This window comes from Ranitomeya variabilis, chromosome 6 (assembly GCF_051348905.1).
Source record: "Ranitomeya variabilis isolate aRanVar5 chromosome 6, aRanVar5.hap1, whole genome shotgun sequence".
In the NCBI taxonomy this organism is placed as follows: Eukaryota; Metazoa; Chordata; class Amphibia; order Anura; family Dendrobatidae; genus Ranitomeya; species Ranitomeya variabilis.
This window is the reverse complement of record NC_135237.1, coordinates 286,764,300-286,787,998: the sequence shown is the minus strand read 5'-3', so window position 1 is coordinate 286,787,998 and position 23,699 is coordinate 286,764,300. Positions and strand designations below refer to the sequence as shown.

The window sequence follows — 23,699 nt, the reverse complement described above, 5'->3', positions numbered from 1 at the left end:
CCCTTAAAGTCAGTACTTTGTAGAGCCTCCTTTTGTGGCAATTACAACTGTAAGTCGCTTTGGATAAGACTCTATGAGCTTTCCACATCGTGCCACTGGGATTTTTGCCCATTCCTCAAGGCAAAACTGCTCCAGCTCCTTCAAGTTAGATGGTTTCCTCAGAACAGCAGTCTAAAAGTCTGACCACAGATTCTCAATTGGATTAAGGTCTGGGCTTTGGTTAGGCCACTTCAAAACATTTACATGTTTCCCCTTAAACCATTTGAGTGGTACTTTAGAAATAAGCTTTGGGTCATTGTATTGTTGGAAGGAGAACCTCCGGCCCAGTCTCACATAACTGACAGACTGAAACAGGTTTTGCTCAAGAATATCCCTGTATTTCACATCATCCATCTTCCCCTCGTCTTGGACTATTTTCCCTGTCGCTGCTGCCGAAAAACATCCCCACAGCATGATATTGCCACCACGTTTCACTGTGGACATGGTGTTCTTGGGGTGATGAGCTGTGTTGGTTTGAGACCAGACATAACATTTACTTTGGGGGCCAAACAGTTCAATGTTAGTCTCATCTGACTGCAGTACCTGTCTCCATCCATCTGGGAAGCCTACCACATGTCTTTTGTCAAACTCAAAATGAGGCCTACAATTTTTGTGTGCAAGAAAAGGCTTTTTCCTGTCCATTCTTCCATAAAGGCCACCTCCTATGGGGTATCTGGTTTATTGGGTTCGTACGGATAGACACTCCAGTCTCTGCATGGCTGTGCTGAAGCTCCTTTGGTCTCTGTGCTGTCTCTCTGATTAATGCCCTCCTTGTCCAGGCTGAGAGTTTTGGAGGGTGACCCTCTCTTGGCAGGTTTGTTGTAGTACCATGTTCTTTTCATTTGATGATAATGGATTTCATGGTGCTCCGGGGGGATAATCAAAGATTGAGATATTATTTTAGAATCCAATCCTGACTTGTACTTCTCAACATCTTTGTCCCTGACTTGTTTGGAGACCTCTTTGGTCTTCATGACGTTTTTGCTTTGTGGAGAATCCTGCTTAATGGTGTTGCAGCCTCTGTGGCCTGTCAGACAAGTTGTGTGTATACCGACAGACCAAGTGACACTTAGATTGCACACAGGTGGACGTCCTCTCACTAAGCATTTGATTTATGAAAGTAATTGCTTGCAGCAGAAATGTTTAGGGGCTTCATCACTAACGGGGTGAATACATATGCACATGCCAATTTTTTTGTTATTTGAGCCCATAAATTGAATTTATACCAATATTTTTCTCACTTCACCACATTAGAATATTTAGTGCTGATACACCACACACAAATCGGATTGCAAAAATATTTAAACAAAGGTTGTAATATAACAAAATAGGTAAAAAGCCAAGGGGGTGAATACTATTACAAGCCACTGTAAGTATCTGTCTATCTGTACCTATCTATGTATTAATATATTTAAATACATAATATCTATCTAGCTTTATTTATGTAGCTATCTATTTATCTATCAATGTACATATTAGATTATATCTGTCTACAGAAAAGAAATGGAAAAATATGATCTCTGAAAATAACACACCGACAATATAATACTTCGTGTCCCAGACAATACTGAAGTGACACATCAGTGCACTGAGAAGCAAATGTCGGAGTGGGCAATAAGCCCAACCGCGGGGTGTACACGGTGTGACAAATATCCCAGTATACCTTATTCCAATATAAAGTTACACATATCTACCAAATCCATGGCAGCAGGGAAGGGATGGATCAATGGGGCCGTACAGAGATTCTGAAATATCACTGTGACAATAAATTCAATATGAAAGTGTTAAAAAGAAAGTATTTCCCTGGAAGCCTCAGGAGCCCCAGGGGCATGTTGGTTTGGTGAGCTGTCCCTGGTGCTGATTCCCCTCCCAGACATTTCACATAACCACAGCTACACTCTGACCAGACCTGTCTACACAACTGCAGGCGTACAAGTCCTACAGCAAATACTGCTCAGAACCAAAGGATTGTTTTCTTAGAGAAATCATGACACTGAGTCATGGTCTAAACAACGGAGGATTATAGCAAACACGACCATGACTGACACTAAGTCTACGCAGCACAGGTTACAAGTGAGGCCTGGGCATACACGGACATGCATGTGGGATGTGCAAATAATGGTGTGGATGTGAGGGATGAACTGCAAGGATAGACCAAAGAAAGCTATTCATGGAAAGCTATCACGCAGAACAGGCGCTGGGGCATGAGAGTGTCTGCTAATCCCGGATCAATCGGAGAGACCAGGGTAGATGTTCCTGTCTGCTGTGATTGCCTATTCAATCATGATTGTGAGCATTGAAGAAAAATACAAAACATAAAAACGTAACTAGACAGCGCAATAAACAATGTGACAGTAATTAACAAAGGGAATCAATACACGTACATGGAGCTGCAGAACAGCTAAGCTTGGCAATGATGCCTCTTATTTGCTTTATGATGTGATGATGATTTTCAGGGGACTACAGGTGAAACCACTACGATTACCGTAGAAAAGTTATTGGATGTCATTAGAGCATATGGACATAATTGGCAGGATCCTGACTATGAGCCAGAGCAAGGAGATCATTGAAAAAGGGAAAAATTGATATTCACCACCATTCTCTGCTTACTTACCCCACTGATGACGTCACGTACACCCACATTAAATGGAGCCAATCATAGGCCTCAGCAGTCTTGTGCAATGAATATGTCACTGATTGCATGCTGCAGCCTTGTGGATATATGTGATGTCAAAGCGGCAATGCCCGGATCACCAGAGCAACAGGGCTTGAAGAGGTTGCTCCCTTTCACAAAATTTTACTTGATAAAGAAAAAACAAAAAAAAACAGTTCTTTACTTAACTTTCTGGGTCCATCACAGCGTCTCCACTGGTCTCTATTTCTGCGCAGCACAGCTGAAGTCATATACAGTGGGGAAACAAGTATTCAGTCAGCCCCCAATTGTGCAAGTTCTCCCACTTAAAAAGATGAGAGAGGCCTGTAATTGACATCATTGATAGATCACGACTATGAGAGTCAAAATGAGAAAGCAAATCCAGAAAATCACCTTGTCTGATTTGGCAAGATTTATTTAGCAAAATAAGTACCGTATTTGGTCACCTAAAAAGATGCAAGATTTCTGGCTCTCACAGACCTGTAACTTCTTCTTTAAGAGGCTCCTCTGTCCTCCACCCATTACCTGTAGTAATGGCACCTGTTTGAACTTGTTAACAGTATAAAAGACATCTGTCCACACCCTCAAACAGTCACACTCCAAACTCCACTGTGGTGAAGACCAAAGAGCTGTAGAAGGACACCAGAAACAAAATTGTAGCCCTGCACCAGGCTGGGAAGACAGAATCTGCAATAGGCAAGCAGCTTGGTGTGATCAAATCAACTGTGGGAGCAATAGTGAGAAAATGGAAGACATACAAGACCACTAATAATCTCCCTCGATCTGGGGCTCCACACAAGATCTCACCCCATGGGGTCAAAATGATCACAAGAACGGTGAGCAAAAATCCCAGAACCACAAGGGGGGACCTAGAGAGTGACCTGCATAGAGCTGGGACCACCGTAACAAAGGCCATCAGTAACACACTACGACGCCTGGGACTCAGATCCTGCAGTGCCAGACGTGTCCCCCTGCTTAAGCCAGTATATGTCCGGGCCCATCTGAAGTTTGCTAGAGAGCATTTGGATTATCGAGAAGAATATTGGGAGAATGTAATATGGTCTAATGAAACCAAAGTAGAACTGTTTGGTAGAAGCAAAACTCGTCGTGCTTGGAGGAGACAGAATGCTGAGTTGCATCCAATGAACACCATACCTACTGTAAAGCATGGGGGTGGCAACATCATGCTTTGGGGCTGTTCTCTGCAAAGGGACCAGGACGACTGATCCGTGAACATGAAAGAATGAATGGGGCCATGTACTGTGAGATTTTGAGTGCAAACCTCCTTCCATCAGCAAGGGCATTAAAGATGAAACGTCAGCATGATAATGATCCCAAGCACACCGCTAGGGCAATGAAGGAGTGGCTTCGTAAGAAGCATATGAAGGTCGTGGAGTGGCCTAGCCAGTCTCCAGATCTCAACCCTATAGAAAACCTTTGGAAGCAGTTGAAAATCCGTGTTGCCCAGCGACAGGCCCAAAACATCACTGCTCTAGAGGAAATCTGCATGGAGGAATGGGCCAACATACCACCAACAGTGTGTGCCAACCTTGTGAAGACTTACAGAAAACTTTTGACCCCTGTCATTGCCATAAAAAGATATACGTAAAACAAAATATTGAGATGAACTTTTGTTAGTGACCAAATACTTATTTTCCACCATAATTTGCAAAATAAATCTGTCCAAATCAGACAAGGTGATTTTCTGGATTTGTTTTCTAATTTTGACTCTCATAGTTGTGGTCTACCTATGAAGTCAATTACAGGCCTCTCTCATCTTTTTAAGTGGGAGAACTTGCACAATTGGCTGACTAAATACTTTTTTTCCTTACTGTATGCCCTGCCAGTTATCAGATATCCTGCTGGCATAGTGTGCTGGCCAAAAAAAGAGATGGAAGCTACAGATGTGAAGACACGAAAGCTCCTCACAATGCACGGAGGTCTCCACCCTAAGTCTAACACCCAAAGATTGTATACCAACAGAAAAGAGGGTGGTCGAGGCTTGATAAGCTTCCAAGCCACCATCACGGATGAAACAAGGAGTATCCAGGGATACATCAGAAAAATGGCAACAAAAGATGAGATGCTGAGAGAAAGCCTAAGGCAGCAACAACAACAGATCTGGAAGGAAGAACAGGAACATGAAGCGCCATGGCAAGACAAGCTGCTGCATGGGATGTACCACTGACAGATAATGGATGTGGCTGACATGGAGAAATCCTATCAATGGCTGGAGAAAGCTGGACTCCGAGAGAGTACAGAGGCACTAATCATAGAGGGACAAAAGCAAGCACTAAGTACCAGATCCATAGAAGCAGGAATCTACCACACAAGACAAGACCCAAGGTGCAGACTATGCAATGAAACCTCAGAAATCGTCCAACAAATAGTGGCAGGGTGAAAAATGCAAGCAGGAACAGCGTATACCGAACGCCACAACCAAGGAGCGGGAATGGTATACGGGAACACCTGCACAGCATATGGCCTAAGTCGCCCTAAGTCTAGGTGGGAGACCCCAGAGAAAATGGTGGAGAATGAAAGGGCTAAAATCCCGTGGGACTTCAAGATCCAGATGGATAAGCAGGTGTTGGCTAACCAACCAGACATTGTTATTGTAGACAAGGATTGTGATTGTAGACAAGGCTCAGAAGACAGCAATGATAATAGATGTGGCAGTGCCAAGTGACAGCAACATCAGAAAGAAGGAATATGAGAAGCTGGAGAAACACCAGGGCCTCAAAGAGAACTGGAGAAGATGTGGAAGGTGAAGGCAACCGTGATTCCAGTGGTGATAGGAGCACTTGGAGCAGTGGCCCCTAAGTTGGAAGAATGGCTACAACAGATCCCAGGAGCAACATCTGAGCTCTCTGTCCAGAAAAGCGTAATGCTGGGAACAACAAAGATCCTGCGCAGAACCCTCAAAATCCCAGGCCTCTGGCAGAGTACTTGAGAATGAGAAAGGATATAAAAGACCACCCCCATTGGGGGGGGGGGGGGTTTTGAAGGAAGGTTTATTTATAGATACAGTTGTGTGCAAAAGTTTACATACCCCTGCAGAATTTTTGGCTTTCTTCGCCTTATTTCAGAGAATATGAATAATTACACCAAAACCTTTTCTCCACTCATGGTTAGTGGTTGGGTGATGCCATTTATTGTCAGACCCCTGTGTTTTCTCTTTTTAAATTATAATGACAACCAAAACATCCAAGTGACCTTGATCAAAAGTTCACAGACCCCATTTCTTAATACCGTGTATTGCCCCCTCTAACATCAATGACAGCTTGAAATCTTTTGTGGTAGTTGTGGATGAGGTTCTTTATTTTCTCAGATGGTGAAGCTGCCCACTCTTTTTGTCTAAAAACCTCCAGTTCCTGTAAATTCCTGTGCTGTCTAGCGTGAACTGCGCGCTTGAGGTCTCCCCAGCGTGGCTCAATGATATTGAGGTCAGGAGACTGAGATGGCCACTCCAGAAGCTTCACTTTGTTCTGCAGTAGACAATGACAGGTCGACTTGGCCTTGTGTTTTGGATTGTTGTCATGTTGGAACATCCAAGTACGTCCAATGCGCAGCTTCCAGGCAGCTGAGTGCAAATTTGCCTCCAGTATTTGCTGATAACATGCTGCATTCTTCTTTCCTTCAACTTTGATTACGTTTCCTGTGCCATTGTAGCTCATACATCCCAAAAACATCAGCGATCCACCTCAATGCTTTACAGTAGGAATGGTGTTGCTTTCATCATAGGCCTTGTTGACCTCTCTCCAAATGTAACGTTTATGGTTGTGGCCAAAAAGTTTCATTTTAGTCTCATCACTCCAAATTACCTTGTTCCAGAAGTTTTGAAGCTTGTCTCTGTGCTGTTTTGCTGTTTTGTGTATTGTAAGCTAGATACTTTGTGGCATTTGGACAGTAATGGCTTTCTTCTGGCGACTCAACCATGCAGCCCATTTTTCTTCAAGTGCCTCCTTATTGTGCATCTTGAAACAGCCACACCCCTAGTTTTCAGAGAGTCCTGTATTTCAGCTGATGTTATTTGTGGGTTTTTCTTTGCATCCCCAACAATTTTCCTTGCAGTTGTGGACAACATTTTTGTTGGTCTACCTGACCGTGGTTTTGTTTTTACAGAGTCCCTGATTTTCCATTTGTTAATCACAGTTTAAACGCTGCTGACTGGCATTATCAATTCCTTGGATATCTTTTTGTATCCTTTTCCTGTTTTATACAGTTCAACTACCTTTTTCCGTATGTGACTGGGTATGCGACAGAGCAGAAAGAGACACCAGGCCGATAAACAATCAACAAGATTTATTGGAACAGGGAACTGAGACAACTCAAATGAAAGTAATTCTTCAGCGTCCGTAAGTAGTCCACAATGAGTTCCCACAATGAGTCAACACAAAGAGGGGAACAGTTCTGGGGGTGCCACCCGGTAATCCGACACCAGGGAAGACAGAAATAATCCTGGGATAAGTTCAATGGACTCAACTGATAAGGGACATAACACCATTCCACTTGGCAGCTTTTAATCCTCCACACACGGGCACCACTTTCTCGCCTCAGCAATAGATCCTAGCCCCTGGCTCGTCAACACCCAACTGCTTGGGCCAAACCATGTGTCTATTGTTCTGTGTCCTGGGATCCACCCCTCCATGGGGAAGGGCTCCCACCTACTTTTGACTATGTGGCTAACTTAAGAAGTTTCCAGAAGCTACAAGCTTGGGTTGGATAAGTCCTATGCTGAGGAGAACAAAGACAGACTCCCCCCACTGGTTGTTGACTCAAGCCTGATTACATTGCAGTCTAGGGTCACATGCCGGGGGAGGGACACGCTGTTACACCGTACATCCGTTGACAATTCTTTTGCTTTCCACATGACTCACAATCCAGAAATGTCAGTGGCTGGATGAAAGATGCAATAGTCGGTATGGATCCCAGAAACGCACTCAGCTTTTATGCATACACACTGATTACAAGCAAACAGGTCACTGGTGAGGATGTTACCTTTAGTAGCCATTCAAACCCATTTGTGTCAACTTCTGTGCATGTTATCAGGACAAAATCACCAGGGTATGTGAATTATTGATCAAGGTCATTTGGATGTTTTGGGTTGTCATTATGATTTAAAAAGAGAAAACACAGTAGTCTGAGAATAAATGGCTTCACCCAACAACTAACCATGAGTGGAGAAAAAAGTTTGGTGTTATCATTCATACTCTCTGAAAAAAGGCCAAGAACACAAAAATTCTGTATATTAGTACATTGTCTTCTCAATGTTTATACATAATACGCTGAATATTATCCTCAGGATTTGTATAAGTGATCCTCAGGATGTATATATTAGCATATGATGTATATTAATTCTCAGGCTAAATATGTATACCTCTAGTACATTAACCTCAGATTATGTATGTATATACAGCTCTGGCAAAAATTAAGACACATCACATCAAAACACTGTCAAGCCCAATCTCCAGACCTGAACCCCATTGAAAACCTCTGGAAAACCTCTGGAATGTAATCAAGAGGATGATGGATAGTCACAAGCCATCAAACAAAGAAGAACTGCTTAAACTTTTGAGTTGAAGCAGTGTGAAAGACTGGTGGAAAGCATGCCAAGACGCATGAAAGCTGTGATTAAAAATCATGGTTATTCCACAAAATATTGATTTCTGAACTCTTCCTGAGTTAAAGCATTATCATAGTTGTTTCTAAATGATTATGAACTTGTTTTCTTTGCATTATTTGAGGTCTGAAAGCACTGGGTTTATTTAAAAAAAAATTGAAAATTTTTCTTTGCCAGAAAAAAAATACAAAATTTATTACTTGGAAATTCGGAAACATTTTGCAGTGGTCTCTTAATTCTTGCCAGAGCTGTATGTAGTATTTTATTATCAGAATATGATTAAGAACTCAAGGACTAGAGTTGGAAACATGTAATATTCCTACTCATGTGCTATTTGTATTATTTTTTTACCATATATACTCAAGTATAAGCCGAGTTTTTATACGCGAGTCATTGTCCCAGACGACGGTGGGGGAGGGGGAGCGGTGAAGCAGCGGGTGACAGGAGGCATAAGTGGCTGCTGCGGCTAAAACCTGTGCCTGCTCTACTAAAGTGAAATGAATATTCACCTCTCTCCACTACCATCGGCGTGGAGTGAATATTCATTACGTTAATGAGCGGGCACACGTGATCGCCTGGCCGCTGGAGCTGTGGGCACCGCAAAAAGATGCTGCGAGGGAAGGTAAGTAGGATGTGTTGTTTTTTTTTTTTTTTATTGCTTTTCTCATGGGGGCCATACATACAAGGATGAGGAGCCGTGCAAACAAGGATGGGGATGAGAAGCTGTGCAGACAAGGATGTGGATGAGGAGCCGTGCATACCAGGATGGAGATGAGGAACCATGCATAGCAGGGTAGGCATGAGGGGACAATGCATACCTGGCTTATGCTCGAGTCATTAAGTTTTCCCAGTTTTTCATGGCAAAATTAGGTGTCTCGGCTTATATTCGGGTCGGCTTATACACGAGTATATACAATATGTTGTTTTTTTAATTTCTCCAACTAAACTATGGTTTTTAACTTATTTTTGGATGAGTGCTGACCAACTATCAATTTGCTTATCCTCAGGATGTGCATATAAAAAGTCTACACATTTGTTAGAATGCCAGATTTTGTCATCTAAAAAAAATCGTACCAAGAAGAATAATTTGAGAACTTTTTCCACCCATATAATCTGTACAAATCCACTGAGAAACAAATCAAAATCATTTTGAAGGGAAAAAAAATATAAAACTAAAATACTGTGGTTGCAGAAGTGTGAACATTTGCTATAATTGGGCATGTGGTTGTGTTCAGAAATAGCCAATCACATTTAAACTTGTGTTAAAATAGTTGTCAGTATACAGCTGCTCTCATTTACAGGGATTCTGATTATCCGCTTATAAAATGTAGCTGTTCTACTAGGATTTTCCTGACATTTTCTTAGTTGAATGTTAAAACAAAAGTCGTGGTCTGTAAACAGCTTACAACACAGCAAAGGGAACTCATTGTTTAAAGATATCAGTCAAGAGAAGGGTACAAACAAATTTCCAAGTCATTAGATATACCACAAAATACTGTGACGACGGCCATCAAGAAGTGGCTTACATTTGTCACAACAGTGACATTAGCAAGAACAGGACGGCCCTCAAAAATTGATGAAAACAAGAAGAAAATTGGTTTGGCAGGCAGCCAAGAGGCCCACAGCAACATTTTAAGAACCGCATAAATTTCTGGCAAGTACTGGTTGTGTACTGCGTGTGACAACAATTTCCCGTACTGTTCATGTCTAGCCTACAAGCTAGGGTGGCAAGACAAAAGCGTTTTGTTACAAAGAAAAACATCCGAGCCCAGCCATGATCTGTCATGGTCTGGTAAGACCAAGGATTAACTTTTTGGCCATAATTACAAAAGATATGTTTGGAGCAAAGCCAAGAATGGGCATCACCAAAAGAATGTCATACCCACAGTGAAGCATGGTGGCACCTTTACGCATCAGGGCTGTTTTTCAGTAGTGGGAACTGGAGCTTTAGTCAAGTTAAAGAGAATTATGAACAGTTTTAAATATCAGTCAGTTTTGCAACAAAACCTTCAGGCCTCTATGAAGATGAATTTCACAGTTCAGCACAACAACTATCATAATTATACCTCCTAATCAACAAAAGAATAGCTTTGCCAGAAGAAAATAAACAAGTGCAGGGTACCTGTGTGTTGGGCTAATCAGGTACAGGTGGAGGGTACCTATATATAGGGCTGGTCACATACAGGAGCAGGGCACTGCTGTATTGTCGGTTGCTCAGCCACATGTAGAGGGTACCGGTGTATTGGGCTGGTCAGGCACAGGGCACTGATGTATATTCTGCTGGTTAGTCACATGTGGACAGTACCTGTGTAGGTTAGGGCACTGCTGTGTATTGGGCAGGTCAGGCCAGGTCCAGGGCACAGCTGTGCATTGGGCTGGTCAGTTACAGGTGCAGAGCCCAGCTGTGTATTGGGCTGGTCAGGGACAGGTGCAGGGCACAGCTGTGTATTGGGGTGGTCAGGCACAGGTGCATGGCACAGTTGTGTATTGGGCTGGTCAGGCACAGGGCACTGATGTATATTCTGCTGGTTAGTCACATGTGGACAGTACCTGTGTAGGTTAGGGCACTGCTGTGTATTGGGCAGGTCAGGCACAGGTCCAGGGCACAGCTGTGCATTGGGCTGGTCAGTTACAGGTGCAGAGCCCAGCTGTGTATTGGGCTGGTCAGGGACAGGTGCAGGGCACAGCTGTGTATTGGGGTGGTCAGGCACAGGTGCATGGCACAGTTGTGTATTGGGCTGGTCAGGCACAGGGCACTGCTGTATATTCTGTTGGTTAGTCACATGTGGACAGTACCTGTGTAGGTTAGGGCACTGCTGTGTATTGGGCAGGTCAGGCACAGGTCCAGGGCACAGCTGTGCATTGGGCTGGTCAGTTACAGGTGCAGAGCCCAGCTGTGTATTGGGCTGGTCAGGGACAGGGCACTGCTGTATATTTGACTGGTCAGGCACGGGTGCATGGTACAGCTGTGTATTGGGCTGGTCAGGTACAAAGCACCTGTACATTAGGTTGGTCAGGCACAGGGCACTACTGTGTATTGGGGTGGTCAGACTCAGGGCACTGCTGTATATTGGGCTGGTAAGGCACAGGGCACTGTTCTATATTGGGCTGGTCAGGGACAGGGCACTGCTGTATATTGGGCTGGTCAGGCACGGGTGCAGTGTACCAGTGTAATGCGCTGGTCACGAACAGGGTACCAGTGTATTGGGCTGGTCAGGCACAGGGTACCAGTGTATTGGGATGGTCAGGCATAGTGTACCTGTGCTGGTCTGGCGTACAGGGCACTGTTGTATAGTTGGTTGGTCAGGCACAGGGCACTGCTGTGTATTGGGCTGGTCAGGCACAGGTGTAAGGTACCAGTCTATTGTACTGGTCAGGCACAGGTGGTGCAGGGTTCCTGTGCATTGGGCTGGACAGGCACAGGGCACTGCTGTATATTGGGATAGTCAGGCACAGGGCATTGCTGCATATAGGGCTGTTCAGGCACAGGGCACTGCTATATATTGGGCTGGGAGGCACAGGGCACTGCTACTTATTGGGCTGTTCAGACACAGGGCACTGCTGTATATTGGGCTGGTCAGGCACAGGGCACTGCTGTATATTGAGCTGGTCAGGCACAGGGCACTGCTGTATATTGGGCTGGTCAGGCACAGGCGACGGCTGTATATTGGGCTGATCAAATAAATAAGGTACAATGGTGTGCACTCAGTCAATTAAAGGTGAGGTGTCACGGACTATGAAAGTCCCAATACAAGTAATATTTGGAAGACACCGCACACTCTAGTTGCTGCTTATGCAAAATGGTGCAAATTTATCAGACGCCGGCATCAGCAGGGCGCGGGAGCGCCGCTAAACAAGACGTCCACTCCAGGTCCAGCACACAGGGCAGCAAACCACGGTTGGCCATATACCGCCTTATCATCTACTAGCACCACCTATACTTTAAAGCGAGGGATTCGCTATGCTTATTTATCATTGCTATACCAAGCGATGTTATGATTAAGGCTCGGGAGAGACGAAACGTCAATGTTACTACTGTAGTCGCTTATCCTAAATTTGTATATTGGTCCCATGTGTTACTAATGTAAAGTTTTGTCTAATAAATTTGCACCATTTTGCATAAGCAGCAACTAGAGTGTGTGGTGTCTTCCAAATATTACTTGTATTGGGCTGGTCAGGCACAGGGCACTACTGTATATAGGGCTGGTCAGGCACAAGGCACTGCTGTGTATTGGGGTCATCAGACACAGGGCACTACTGTATATTGAGCTGGTCAGGGACAGGGCACTGCTGTATATTGAGCTGGTCAGGCACATTGTACTGCTGTATATTGGGCTGGTCGGGCACAGGGCACTGCTGTGCATAGGGCTGGTCAGGCACGAGGCACTGCTGTATATTGGGCTGGTCAGTCACAGAGTACCAGTGGGCTGGTCAGGCACAGTTGGTGCAGGGTACCTGTGCATTGGGCTGGTCAGGTCCAGGGTACTGCTGTATATAGGGCTGGTCAGGTACAGGGCACTGTTGTGTATTGGGCTGGTCAGGCATAGGGCACTGCTGTGTATTGGGCTGGTCAGACACAGGGCTCTGCTGTGTATTGGGGTCGTCAGGCACAGGACACTGCTGTGTATTGGGGTCATCAGGCACAGGGCACTGCTGTATATTAAGCTGGTCAGGCACAGGGCACAGCTGTATATTGGGGTCTTTAGGCACAGGGCACTGCTGTGTATTGGGGTCATTAGGCACAGGGCACTGCTGTGTATTGGGGTCATTAGGCACAGGGCACTGCTGTGTATTGGGCTCCTCAGGCACAGGGCACTGCTGTGTATTGGGGTCATCAGGCTCAGGGCACTGCTGTGTATTGGGGTCGTCAGGCACAGGACACTGCTGTGTATTGGGGTCATCAGGCTCAGGGCACTGCTGTTTATTGGGGTCATCAGGCACAGGACACTGCTGTGTATTGGGGTCGCCAGGAACAGGGCACTGCTGTATATTGGGCTGGTCAGGCAGAGGGCACTGCTGTGTATTGGGCTGGTCAGGCAGAGGGCACTGCTGTGTATTGGGCTGGTCAGTCATAGGGCACTGCTGTGTATTGGGGTAGTCAACACAGGGCACTGCTGTGTATTGGGGTCGTCAGGCATAGGGCACTGCTGTACATTGGGGTCGTCAGGCACAGGGCACTGCTGTGTATTCGGCTGGTCAGACACAGGGCACTGCTGTGCATTGGGGTCGACAGGCACAGGGCACTGCTGTGAATTGGGCTGGTCAGACACAGGGCACTGCTGAGTATTGGGGTCGTCAGGCACAGGGCACTGCTGTGTATTGGGCTGGTCAGACAAAGGGCACTGCTGAGTATTGGGGTCATCAGGTACAGGGCACTGCCGTGTATTGGGATCCTCAGGCACAGGGCACTGCGGTATTGGGGTCGAAAGGCACAGGGCACTGCTGTGTATTGGGGTCATCAGGCATAGGGCACTGCTGTATATTGGGGTCGTCAGGTACAGGGCACTGCTGTATATTGGGGTCCTCAGGCACAGGGCACTGCTGTGTATTGGGGTCTTCAGGCACAGGACACTGCTGTGTATTGGGGTCGTCAGGCACAGGGCACTGCTATGTATTGGGGCCGTCAGGCACAGGGCACTGCTGTGTATTGGGGTCGTCAGGCACAGGGCACTGCTGTATATTGGGCTGGTCAGGCACAGGGCACTGCTGTATATTGGGGTCGTCAGGCACAGGGCACTGTTGTGTATTGGGGTCGTCAGGCACAGGGCACTGCTGTGTATTGGGGTCGTCAGGCACAGGGCACTGCTGTATATTGGGGTCGTCAGGCACAGGGCACTGCTGTGTATTCGGCTGGTCAGGCACAGGGCACTGCTGTATATTGGGGTCCTCAGGCACAGGGCACTGCTGTATATTGGGCAGGTCAGGAACAGGACACTGCTGTATATTGGGGTCCTCAGGCACAGGGCACTGCTGTGTATTGGGCTGGTCAGGCAGAGGGCACTGCTGTGTATTGGGCTGGTCAGGCAGAGGGCACTGCTGTGTATTGGGCTGGTCAGGCACAGGGCACTGCTGTGTATTGGGTTCATCAGGCATAGGGCACTGCTGTATATTGGGGTTGTCAGGCACAGGGCACTGCTCTATATTGGGGTCCTCAGGCACAGGGCACTGCTGTATATTGGGATCCTCAGGCACAGGGCACTGCTGTGTATTGGGGTCATCAGGCACAGGACACTGCTATGTATTGGGGCCGTCAGGCACAGGGCACTGCAATGTATTAGGGTCTTCAGGCACAGGGCACTGCTGTGTATTGGGGTTGTCAGGCACATGGCACTGCTGTATATGGGCTGGTCAGGCACAGGGCACTGCTGTATATTGGGGTCGTCAGGCACAGGGCACTGTTGTGTATTGGGGTCGTCAGGCACAGGGCACTGCTGTGTATTCGGGTCGTCAGGAACAGGGCACTGCTGTATATTGGGGTCTTCAGGCACAGGGCACAGCTGTATATTGGGGTCGTTAGGCACAGGGTACAGATGTATATTGGGGTCGTCAGGCACAGGGCACTGCTGTATATTGGGGTCGTCAGGCACAGGGCACAGCTGTATGTTGGGGTCGTCAGGCACGGCACAGCTGTATATTGGGGTCTTCAAGCAAAGGGCACAGGGCACAGCTGTATATTGGGGTCGTCAGGCACAGGGCACAGCAGTATTTGGGGTCGTCAGGCACAGGGCACTGCTGTATATTGGGGTCTTCAGGCACAGGGCACAGCTGTATATTGGAGTCGTCAGGCACAGGGCACTACTGTATATTGGGGTAGTCAGGCACAGGGCACTGCTGTATATTGGGGTCGTCAGGCACAGGGCACTGCTGTATATTGGGGTCATCAGGCAGAGGGTACAGCTGTATATTGGGGTCGTCAGGCACAGGGCACAGCTGTATATTGGGGTCGTCAGGCACAGGGCACTGCTGTATATTGAGGTCATCAGGCAGAGGGTACAGCTGTATATTGGGTCGTCAGGCACAGGGCACAGCTGTATGTTGGGGTCATCAGGCACAGGTGTCACGATCTCTGCAGGCAGAGATCATAGCAAGCCTATAGAGGGACAAGCTCTCGGAAGATGGAACTATACTGACCATGAACTAAGCCTGCCGCGCAACTAGAAATAGCCAGGTAGCATTTCCTATTTATCGCTAGATGCCCAGCTCTGGCCTAAGACCTAAATAGCTAGCAGAGGGAAATATAAGACCTGGCTCACCTCTAGAGAAATATTCCAAAGAAGACAGTAGCCCCCCACATATAATGACGGTGAGTTCAGATGAAACTACAAACGCAGCAGGAAAATAGTCTTAGCAAATTTGAGGTCCGCTTACTAGATAGCAGAAGACAGATAGTATACTTTCATGGTCAGCAGAAAAACACTAACAAAACACCATCCAGAGATTACCTTAAACTCTGGCATTAACTCATAACGCCAGAGTAGCAATCCCTGATCAACGAGAGCTTTCCAGACACAGTAACAAAACTTCAGCTGTGAACTGGAACAAAATAGGCAAAACAAAACATGGACAAAAGTCCAACTTATCTAGTAGTTGTCTAGAAGCAGGAACAAGCACTGAGAGGCATCAGATAACATTGTTGACCGGCAAGAAACCACCAGAGAAATGAGCTTAAATAGCGACACCCACTACTGATGGAACCAGGTGAAACAGGAAAGAGGATGACAAGTCCAATTCCACAAGCGGCCACCGGGGGAGCCCAGAATCCAAATTCACAACAGTACCCCCCCCTCAAGGAGGGGGCACCGAACCCTCACCAGATCCACCAGGGCGACCAGGATGAGCCCTATGGAAGGCACGAACAAGATCAGAAGCATGAACATCAGATGCATTGACCCAAGAATTATCCTCCTGGCCGTAACCCTTCCAGTTGACCAGATACTGGAGTTTCCGTCTGGAAACACGAGAGTCCAAAATTTTCTCCACAACGTACTCCAACTCACCCTCAACCAACACCGGAGCAGGAGGCTCAACTGAAGGTACAACAGGTACCTCATACCTGCGCAATAACGACCGATGAAAAACGTTATGAATGGAAAAGGACGCAGGGAGGTCCAAACGGAAAGAAACAGGATTAAGAATCTCCAATATTCTATAAGGGCCGATGAACCGAGGTTTAAACTTAGGAGAAGAGACCCTCATAGGGACAAAACGAGAAGACAACCACACTAAATCTCCAACACAAAGCCGAGAACCAACACGACGATGACGGTTGGCAAAACGCTGAGTCTTCTCCTGGGACAACTTCAAATTGTCCATAACCTGCCCCCAGATGTGATGCAATCTCTCCACCACCGCATCCACTCCAGGACAATCCGAGGATTCCACCTGACCGGAGGAAAATCGAGGGTGAAACCCCGAATTACAGAAAAACGGGGACACCAAGGTGGAAGAACTGGCCCGATTATTGAGGGCGAACTCTGCCAATGGCAAAAAAGCAACCCAATCATCCTGGTCAGCAGAGACAAAACACCTCAGATATGTCTCAAGGGTCTGATTAGTCCGCTCGGTCTGGCCATTAGTCTGAGGGTGAAAAGCAGATGAAAAAGACAAATCTATGCCCATCCTAGCACAGAATGCCCGCCAAAATCTAGACACAAATTGGGTACCTCTGTCAGAAACAATATTCTCAGGAATACCGTGCAATCGGACAACATTCTGAAAAAACAGAGGAACCAACTCAGAAGAAGAAGGCAACTTGGGCAGAGGAACCAAATGGACCATTTTAGAGAAACGGTCACAGACCACCCAGATGACAGACATCTTCTGGGAAACAGGCAGATCTGAAATAAAATCCATCGAGATGTGTGTCCAAGGCCTCTTAGGAATAGGCAAGGGCAACAGCAGTCCGCTAGCCCGAGAACTACAAGACTTGGCCCGAGCACAAACGTCACATGACTGCACAAAGACTCGCACATCTCGTGACAGGGAAGGCCACCAGAAGGATCTTGCCACCAAATCCCTGGTACCAAAAATTCCGGGATGACCTGCCAATGCAGAAGAATGTACCTCAGAGATGACTCTGCTGGTCCAATCATCCGGAACAAACAGTCTATCAGGCGGACAACGATCCGGTCTATCCGCCTGAAACTCTTGCAAGGACCGCCGCAGATCAGGAGAAACGGCCGACAAAATTACTCCCTCCCTAAGGATACCTGTGGGTTCAGAATTACCAGGAGAGTCCGGGTCAAAACTCCTAGAAAGGGCATCTGCCTTAACATTCTTAGAACCCGGTAGGTATGACACCACAAAATTAAAGCGAGAAAAAAATAAAGACCAGCGCGCCTGTCTAGGATTCAGGCGTCTGGCAGTCTCAAGATAAATCAAATTTTTGTGGTCAGTCAATACCACCACCTGATGCCTAGCCCCCTCGAGCCAATGGCGCCACTCCTCAAACGCCCACTTCATGGCCAAAAGCTCCCGATTCCCAACATCATAATTCCGCTCTGCGGGCGAAAATTTGCGAGAAAAGAAGGCACAAGGCCTAATGACGGAGCAGTCGGAACCTTTCTGCGACAACACTGCCCCAGCTCCGATCTCCGAAGCGTCAACCTCAACCTGAAAAGGCAGATTCACATCAGGCTGACGCAACACAGGGGCAGAGGCAAAACGGCGCTTAAGCTCCTGAAAGGCCTCTACAGCATGAGGGGACCAATTAGCAACATCAGCGCCTTGTCTGGTCAAATCAGTCAGTGGTTTAACGACATCCGAAAAACCAGCAATAAATCGGCGGTAAAAGTTGGCAAAGCCCAAAAATCTCTGAAGACCCTTAAGAGAGGAGGGCTGAGTCCAGTCACAAATAGCTTGCACCTTGACGGGATCCATCTCAATGGAAGAGGGAGAAAAAATATACCCCAAAAAGGAAATTTTCTGGACCCCAAAAACGCACTTAGACCCCTTCACACATAAAGAATTAGACCGCAGAACCTGAAAAACTCTCCTGACCTGCTGGACATGAGAGTCCCAGTCATCAGAAAAAATCAGAATATCATCCAGATATATTATCATAAATTTATCCAGAAAATCGCGGAAAATATCATGCATAAAAGACTGGAAAACTGAAGGGGCATTAGAAAGACCAAAAGGCATGACCAAATACTCAAAGTGGCCCTCGGGCGTATTAAATGCGGTCTTCCACTCATCCCCCTGCCTGATCCGCACCAAATTATACGCCCCACGAAGATCAATTTTAGAGAACCACTTAGCACCCTCTATACGAGCAAACAAATCAGTAAGCAATGGCAATGGGTATTGATACTTAACAGTGATCTTATTCAGAAGCCGATAATCAATACATGGTCTCAAAGAGCCGTCTTTTTTTGAGACAAAGAAAAACCCAGCTCCCAAGGGAGAAGCAGATGGACGAATATGTCCCTTTTCCAAAGACTCCTTTATATATTCCCGCATAGCAGCATGTTCCGGCACAGACAAATTAAACAAACGACCCTTTGGATATTTACAACCCGGTATCAAATCTATGGCACAATCGCACTCACGGTGCGGAGGTAACGACCCAAGCTTGGGTTCGTCAAAGACGTCTTGATAATCAGAGAGGAACTCAGGGACTTCAGAGGGAATGGACGACGAAATAGAAACCAAAGGTACGTCCCCATGAATACCCTTACATCCCCAGCTCAACACAGACATTGCTCTCCAGTCCAAGACTGGGTTGTGAGACTGCAACCATGGCAATCCCAGTACCAAATCGTCATGTAAATTATACAGCACCAGGAAACGAATAATCTCCTGGTGATCCGGATTGATACGCATGGTTACTTGTGTCCAGTATTGTGGTTTATTATTAGCCAATGGGGTGGAGTCAATCCCCTTCAGAGGAATAAGAGTCTCCAAAGGCTCTAAATTAAAACCACAACGATTGGCAAAGGACCAATCCATAAGACTCAGAGCGGCGCCAGAGTCAACATAGGCGTCCGTGGCAATGGATGACAAAGAGCAAATCAGGGTTACAGACAAAATAAACTTAGACTGAATGGTGCCAATGGAAACAGACTTATCAAGCTTCTTTGTACGCCTAGAGCATGCTGATATAACATGAGTAGAATCCCCACAATAGAAACACAATCCATTCTTCCGTCTAAAATTCTGTCGCTCGCTCCTGGACAGAATTCTATCACACTGCATACTTTCTGGCGTCTTTTCCATAGACACCGCCAGATGGTGCACCGGTTTGCGCTCCCGCAGACGCCTATCAATCTGAATAGCCATTGTCATGGACTCATTCAGACCTGCAGGCAAAGGGAACCCCACCATAACATCCTTAACGGCATCAGAGAGACCTTCTCTGAAAGTTGCCGCCAAGGCGCACTCATTCCACTGAGTAAGCACAGACCATTTACGGAATTTTTGGCAGAAAACTTCAGCTTCGTCTTGCCCCTGAGATAGTGCCATCAAAGTTTTTTCTGCCTGAAGTTCCAAATGAGGTTCCTCATAAAGCAAGCCCAAGGCCAGAAAAAACGCATCCACATCGCGTAACGCAGGATCCCCTGCTGGCAATGAGAAGGCCCAATCTTGAGGGTCACCCCTGAGCAAGGAAATCACAATCCTAACCTGCTGAGCAGGGTCTCCAGCTGAACGAGACTTCAGGGACAAATAAAGCTTACAATTATTTCGGAAATTCTGGAAGCTAGCTCTATTCCCTGTGAAGAACTCCGGCAAAGGAATTCTCGGCTCAGATACCGGAGCATGTACCACAAAATCTTGTAAATTTTGTACTTTCGTGATGAGATTATTCAAACCCGCAGTTACACTCTGGAGATCCATTATTGTCAGGTGCACACAGAGCATACAGAGATTAGGAGGAGAGAGAGAAAAAAGACTGCAGCAAGGCAGACTGGAGGAAAAAAAAAAAAAATTCCAGCAGACTTCTTATAACTCTCCTTTCTCAACCTGGGTCTTTAACACTTTACGGGCCGGTCAAACTGTCACGATCTCTGCAGGCAGAGATCATAGCAAGCCTATAGAGGGACAAGCTCTCGGAAGATGGAACTATACTGACCATGAACTAAGCCTGCCGCGCAACTAGAAATAGCCAGGTAGCATTTCCTATTTATCGCTAGATGCCCAGCTCTGGCCTAAGACCTAAATAGCTAGCAGAGGGAAATATAAGACCTGGCTCACCTCTAGAGAAATATTCCAAAGAAGACAGTAGCCCCCCACATATAATGACGGTGAGTTCAGATGAAACTACAAACGCAGCAGGAAAATAGTCTTAGCAAATTTGAGGTCCGCTTACTAGATAGCAGAAGACAGATAGTATACTTTCATGGTCAGCAGAAAAACACTAACAAAACACCATCCAGAGATTACCTTAAACTCTGGCATTAACTCATAACGCCAGAGTAGCAATCCCTGATCAACGAGAGCTTTCCAGACACAGTAACAAAACTTCAGCTGTGAACTGGAACAAATAGGCAAAACAAAACATGGACAAAAGTCCAACTTATCTAGTAGTTGTCTAGAAGCAGGAACAAGCACTGAGAGGCATCAGATAACATTGTTGACCGGCAAGAAACCACCAGAGAAATGAGCTTAAATAGCGACACCCACTACTGATGGAACCAGGTGAAACAGGAAAGAGGATGACAAGTCCAATTCCACAAGCGGCCACCGGGGGAGCCCAGAATCCAAATTCACAACACACAGGGCACTGCTGTATATTGGGGTCGTCAGGCACAGGGCACTGCTGTATATTGGGGTCTTCAGGCACAGGGCACAGCTGTATATTGGAGTCGTCAGGCACAGGGCACTGCTGTATATTGGGGTCGTCAGGCACAGGGCACAGCTGTATATTGGGTCGTCAGGCACAGGGCACAGCTGTATGTTGGGGTCATCAGGCACAGGGCACTGCTGTGTATTGGGGTCGTCAGGCACGGCACAGCTGTATATTGGGGTCTTCAGGCACAGGGCACAGCTGTATATTGGGGTCGTCAGACACAGGGCACAGCTGTATGTTGGGTCGTCAGGCACAGGGCACTGCTGTATATTGGGGTCTTCAGGCACAGCTGTATATTGGGTCGTCAGGCACAGGGCACTGCTGTATATTGGGGTCGTCAGGCACAGGGCACTGCTGTATATTGGGGTCGTCAGGCAGAGGGTACAGCTGTGTATTGGGGTCGTCAGGCACAGGGCACTGCTGTATATTGGGGTCGTCAGGCAGAGGGTACAGCTGTGTATTGGGGTCGTCAGGCACAGGGCACAGCTGTATATTGGGGTCGTCAGGCACAGGGCACTGCTGCTGTATATTGGGGTCGTCAGGCACAGGGCACTGCTGTATATTGGGGTCGTCAGGCAGAGGGTACAGCTGTATGTTGGGGTCGTCAGGCACAGGGCACTGCTGTATATTGGGGTCGTCAGGCACAGCTGTATGTTGGGGTCGTCAAGCAGAGGGCACAGCTGTATGTTGGGGTCGTTAGGCACAGGGCACAGCTGTATATTGGGGTCGTCAGGCACAGCTGTATGTTGGGGTCGTCAAGCAGAGGGCACAGCTGTATGTTGGGGTCGTTAGGCACAGGGCACAGCTGTATATTGGGGTCGTCAGGCACAGCTGTATATTGGGGTCGTCAGGCACAGGGCACAGCTGTATATTGGGGTCGTCAGGCACAGCTGTATATTGGGGTCGTCAGGCAGAGGGCACAGCTGTATGTTGGGGTCGTTAGGCACAGGGCACTGCTGTGTCCACCCACAACCATAGTGGGCTGTTATCGGGCTGCAGGTGCCGGTCGGATGGAGCAGCTCTGCCAGTCACCACCGGCATGGTTCTCTCCCGCGGCCCATTACCTGCTCAGGCCCCTGGAAGCAGATCTTGCAGGTCGGCGGGCTCGGGGTGTCACTGCTCTCCACACTGTCCGAGTCGGTCCTGGTGTCCGGAGCTGCAGCCGTTCCGGCATCTTCCTCCTCGGGCTCTTGTTTACCATCCCCCGGCTCGTCCTTCGGCTGCTCAGCCCCCCGCACGTCTGACATCCCGGCGGCAGAGGGCTGATGCCCGGTGCGGGGGTGTGCGGCAGATGTGTGCGGGCACCGGGGAGCGGTGCGGGGTCACTGTGTGTCCGGCTCCATCACTGGCGGAGGCTGCACCTCATCTGCCGGAGACATGAGGAGGAGGAGACTGACACTCGCTGCCGCTGTGCTCACACCCGCTCACTGTACGCGGTGCTGTGTGTGCGGCCGCGGTGTGCCTGAGGTGACCGGCTCTGCCCCGGGCTCCTGTGTGCGCCTGTCAGCGGTATCACAGATTAGTGACCCGGCCACACGCGTCACTCCTGGTCCCGGAGTGCGACCCCCAACATCTGTTACTACAACCCAAGTCCCCTCTGTCCTGGGGCAGCAGCGGCATAACCTCATACCTGAAGAGCGGCGGGGTCCTCCGCGGGGGCGTGTCAGGTGTCAACTGCCACACCCACCAACTGCCCACTGGCCAATCACCAGCAGGTCCATAGCTGGAGAAATGAACCTTGTACATAGAAGACAGACAGCTGATAAATAAAATATTAGTGGGATAGAAGACAGAAAAAGTAGCTCCAGCCACGCAGTGGAATATTGGCTGTAAGTTGAGGGCCGCTATATAAAATATCAAGAAGGCAGGCAGCACAACAAAAATATGGTGCACAAAAAATAGGATTACTTTATTCATCTATCGCAAATGCTTTCAATTTTGTCCTGCATTAGTGGCTGCTGCATACACTGTGCCATGATTCACGGGATGGCTGCAGCCAATCTCGGGTTTCAGCGCTTACGTGACAGTTACATGATGCAAGTGATTGACTGCAGTGGTCATGTGGATAAGGTACAGCAAGTGGTTGCTAAACAGAGAGTTTTTAAGTTAACCCAGTCCCGGCTTTTAGCCAGATTTACAGGAATCCCCTTGAAAACCCCAATTAACAGGAAATCTGTCAGTAGAGTCAGCCCCCAAACCACTTACCATATATGGACATGCAGGTCTTTGAAATGTAAATCCATTGACACCTTTACATTTTCTGTCTGTTGCTGCATTTCTAAGTAATTAGCTTTTTAATTTATGTGAAAATAAGTCATTAAGTGCTAGGGGCATGATAGAGCACTTAACGAGGACTTTTCCCAAACTTTTGCCTATTGAACAGGACACAGAGAGAATTAAACCCAAGTGGGTATTATGAGATCCTTTTAATTGGGGGCGTCTGCACTGCCCCCTCGCACCACACTGACTCATGCAGCTGGTTGGGCCGGGAGATCAGAGCTGTGTCCTACCAGCTGCACACGGAGAGCCCTGCTTTAGGGTCAGTTCACACAGGGCGTTTTTGCTGCGTTTTTTATGCTAATTTTCAGCTGCTTTTTGCA

General features: G+C 47.3%; 1 protein-coding gene across 1 annotated transcript in view; it reads right to left on the bottom strand.

Annotated features, from left to right (window-relative positions):
* Positions 1 to 22,795, bottom strand: part of MARCHF11 (membrane associated ring-CH-type finger 11) — a 61,538-nt gene extending 38,743 nt beyond the window's left edge. Inside the window, exons 1-2 of the mRNA XM_077267632.1 lie at positions 22,730 to 22,795; positions 22,164 to 22,465 (exon numbers count right to left, since the gene is read on the bottom strand). Coding sequence (XP_077123747.1) covers positions 22,164 to 22,346 — 183 coding nt within the window. The 5' untranslated portion in view covers positions 22,347 to 22,465; positions 22,730 to 22,795. The remainder of the gene's footprint in view (positions 1 to 22,163; positions 22,466 to 22,729) is intronic.
* Positions 22,796 to 23,699: the final 904 nt, after the last annotated feature.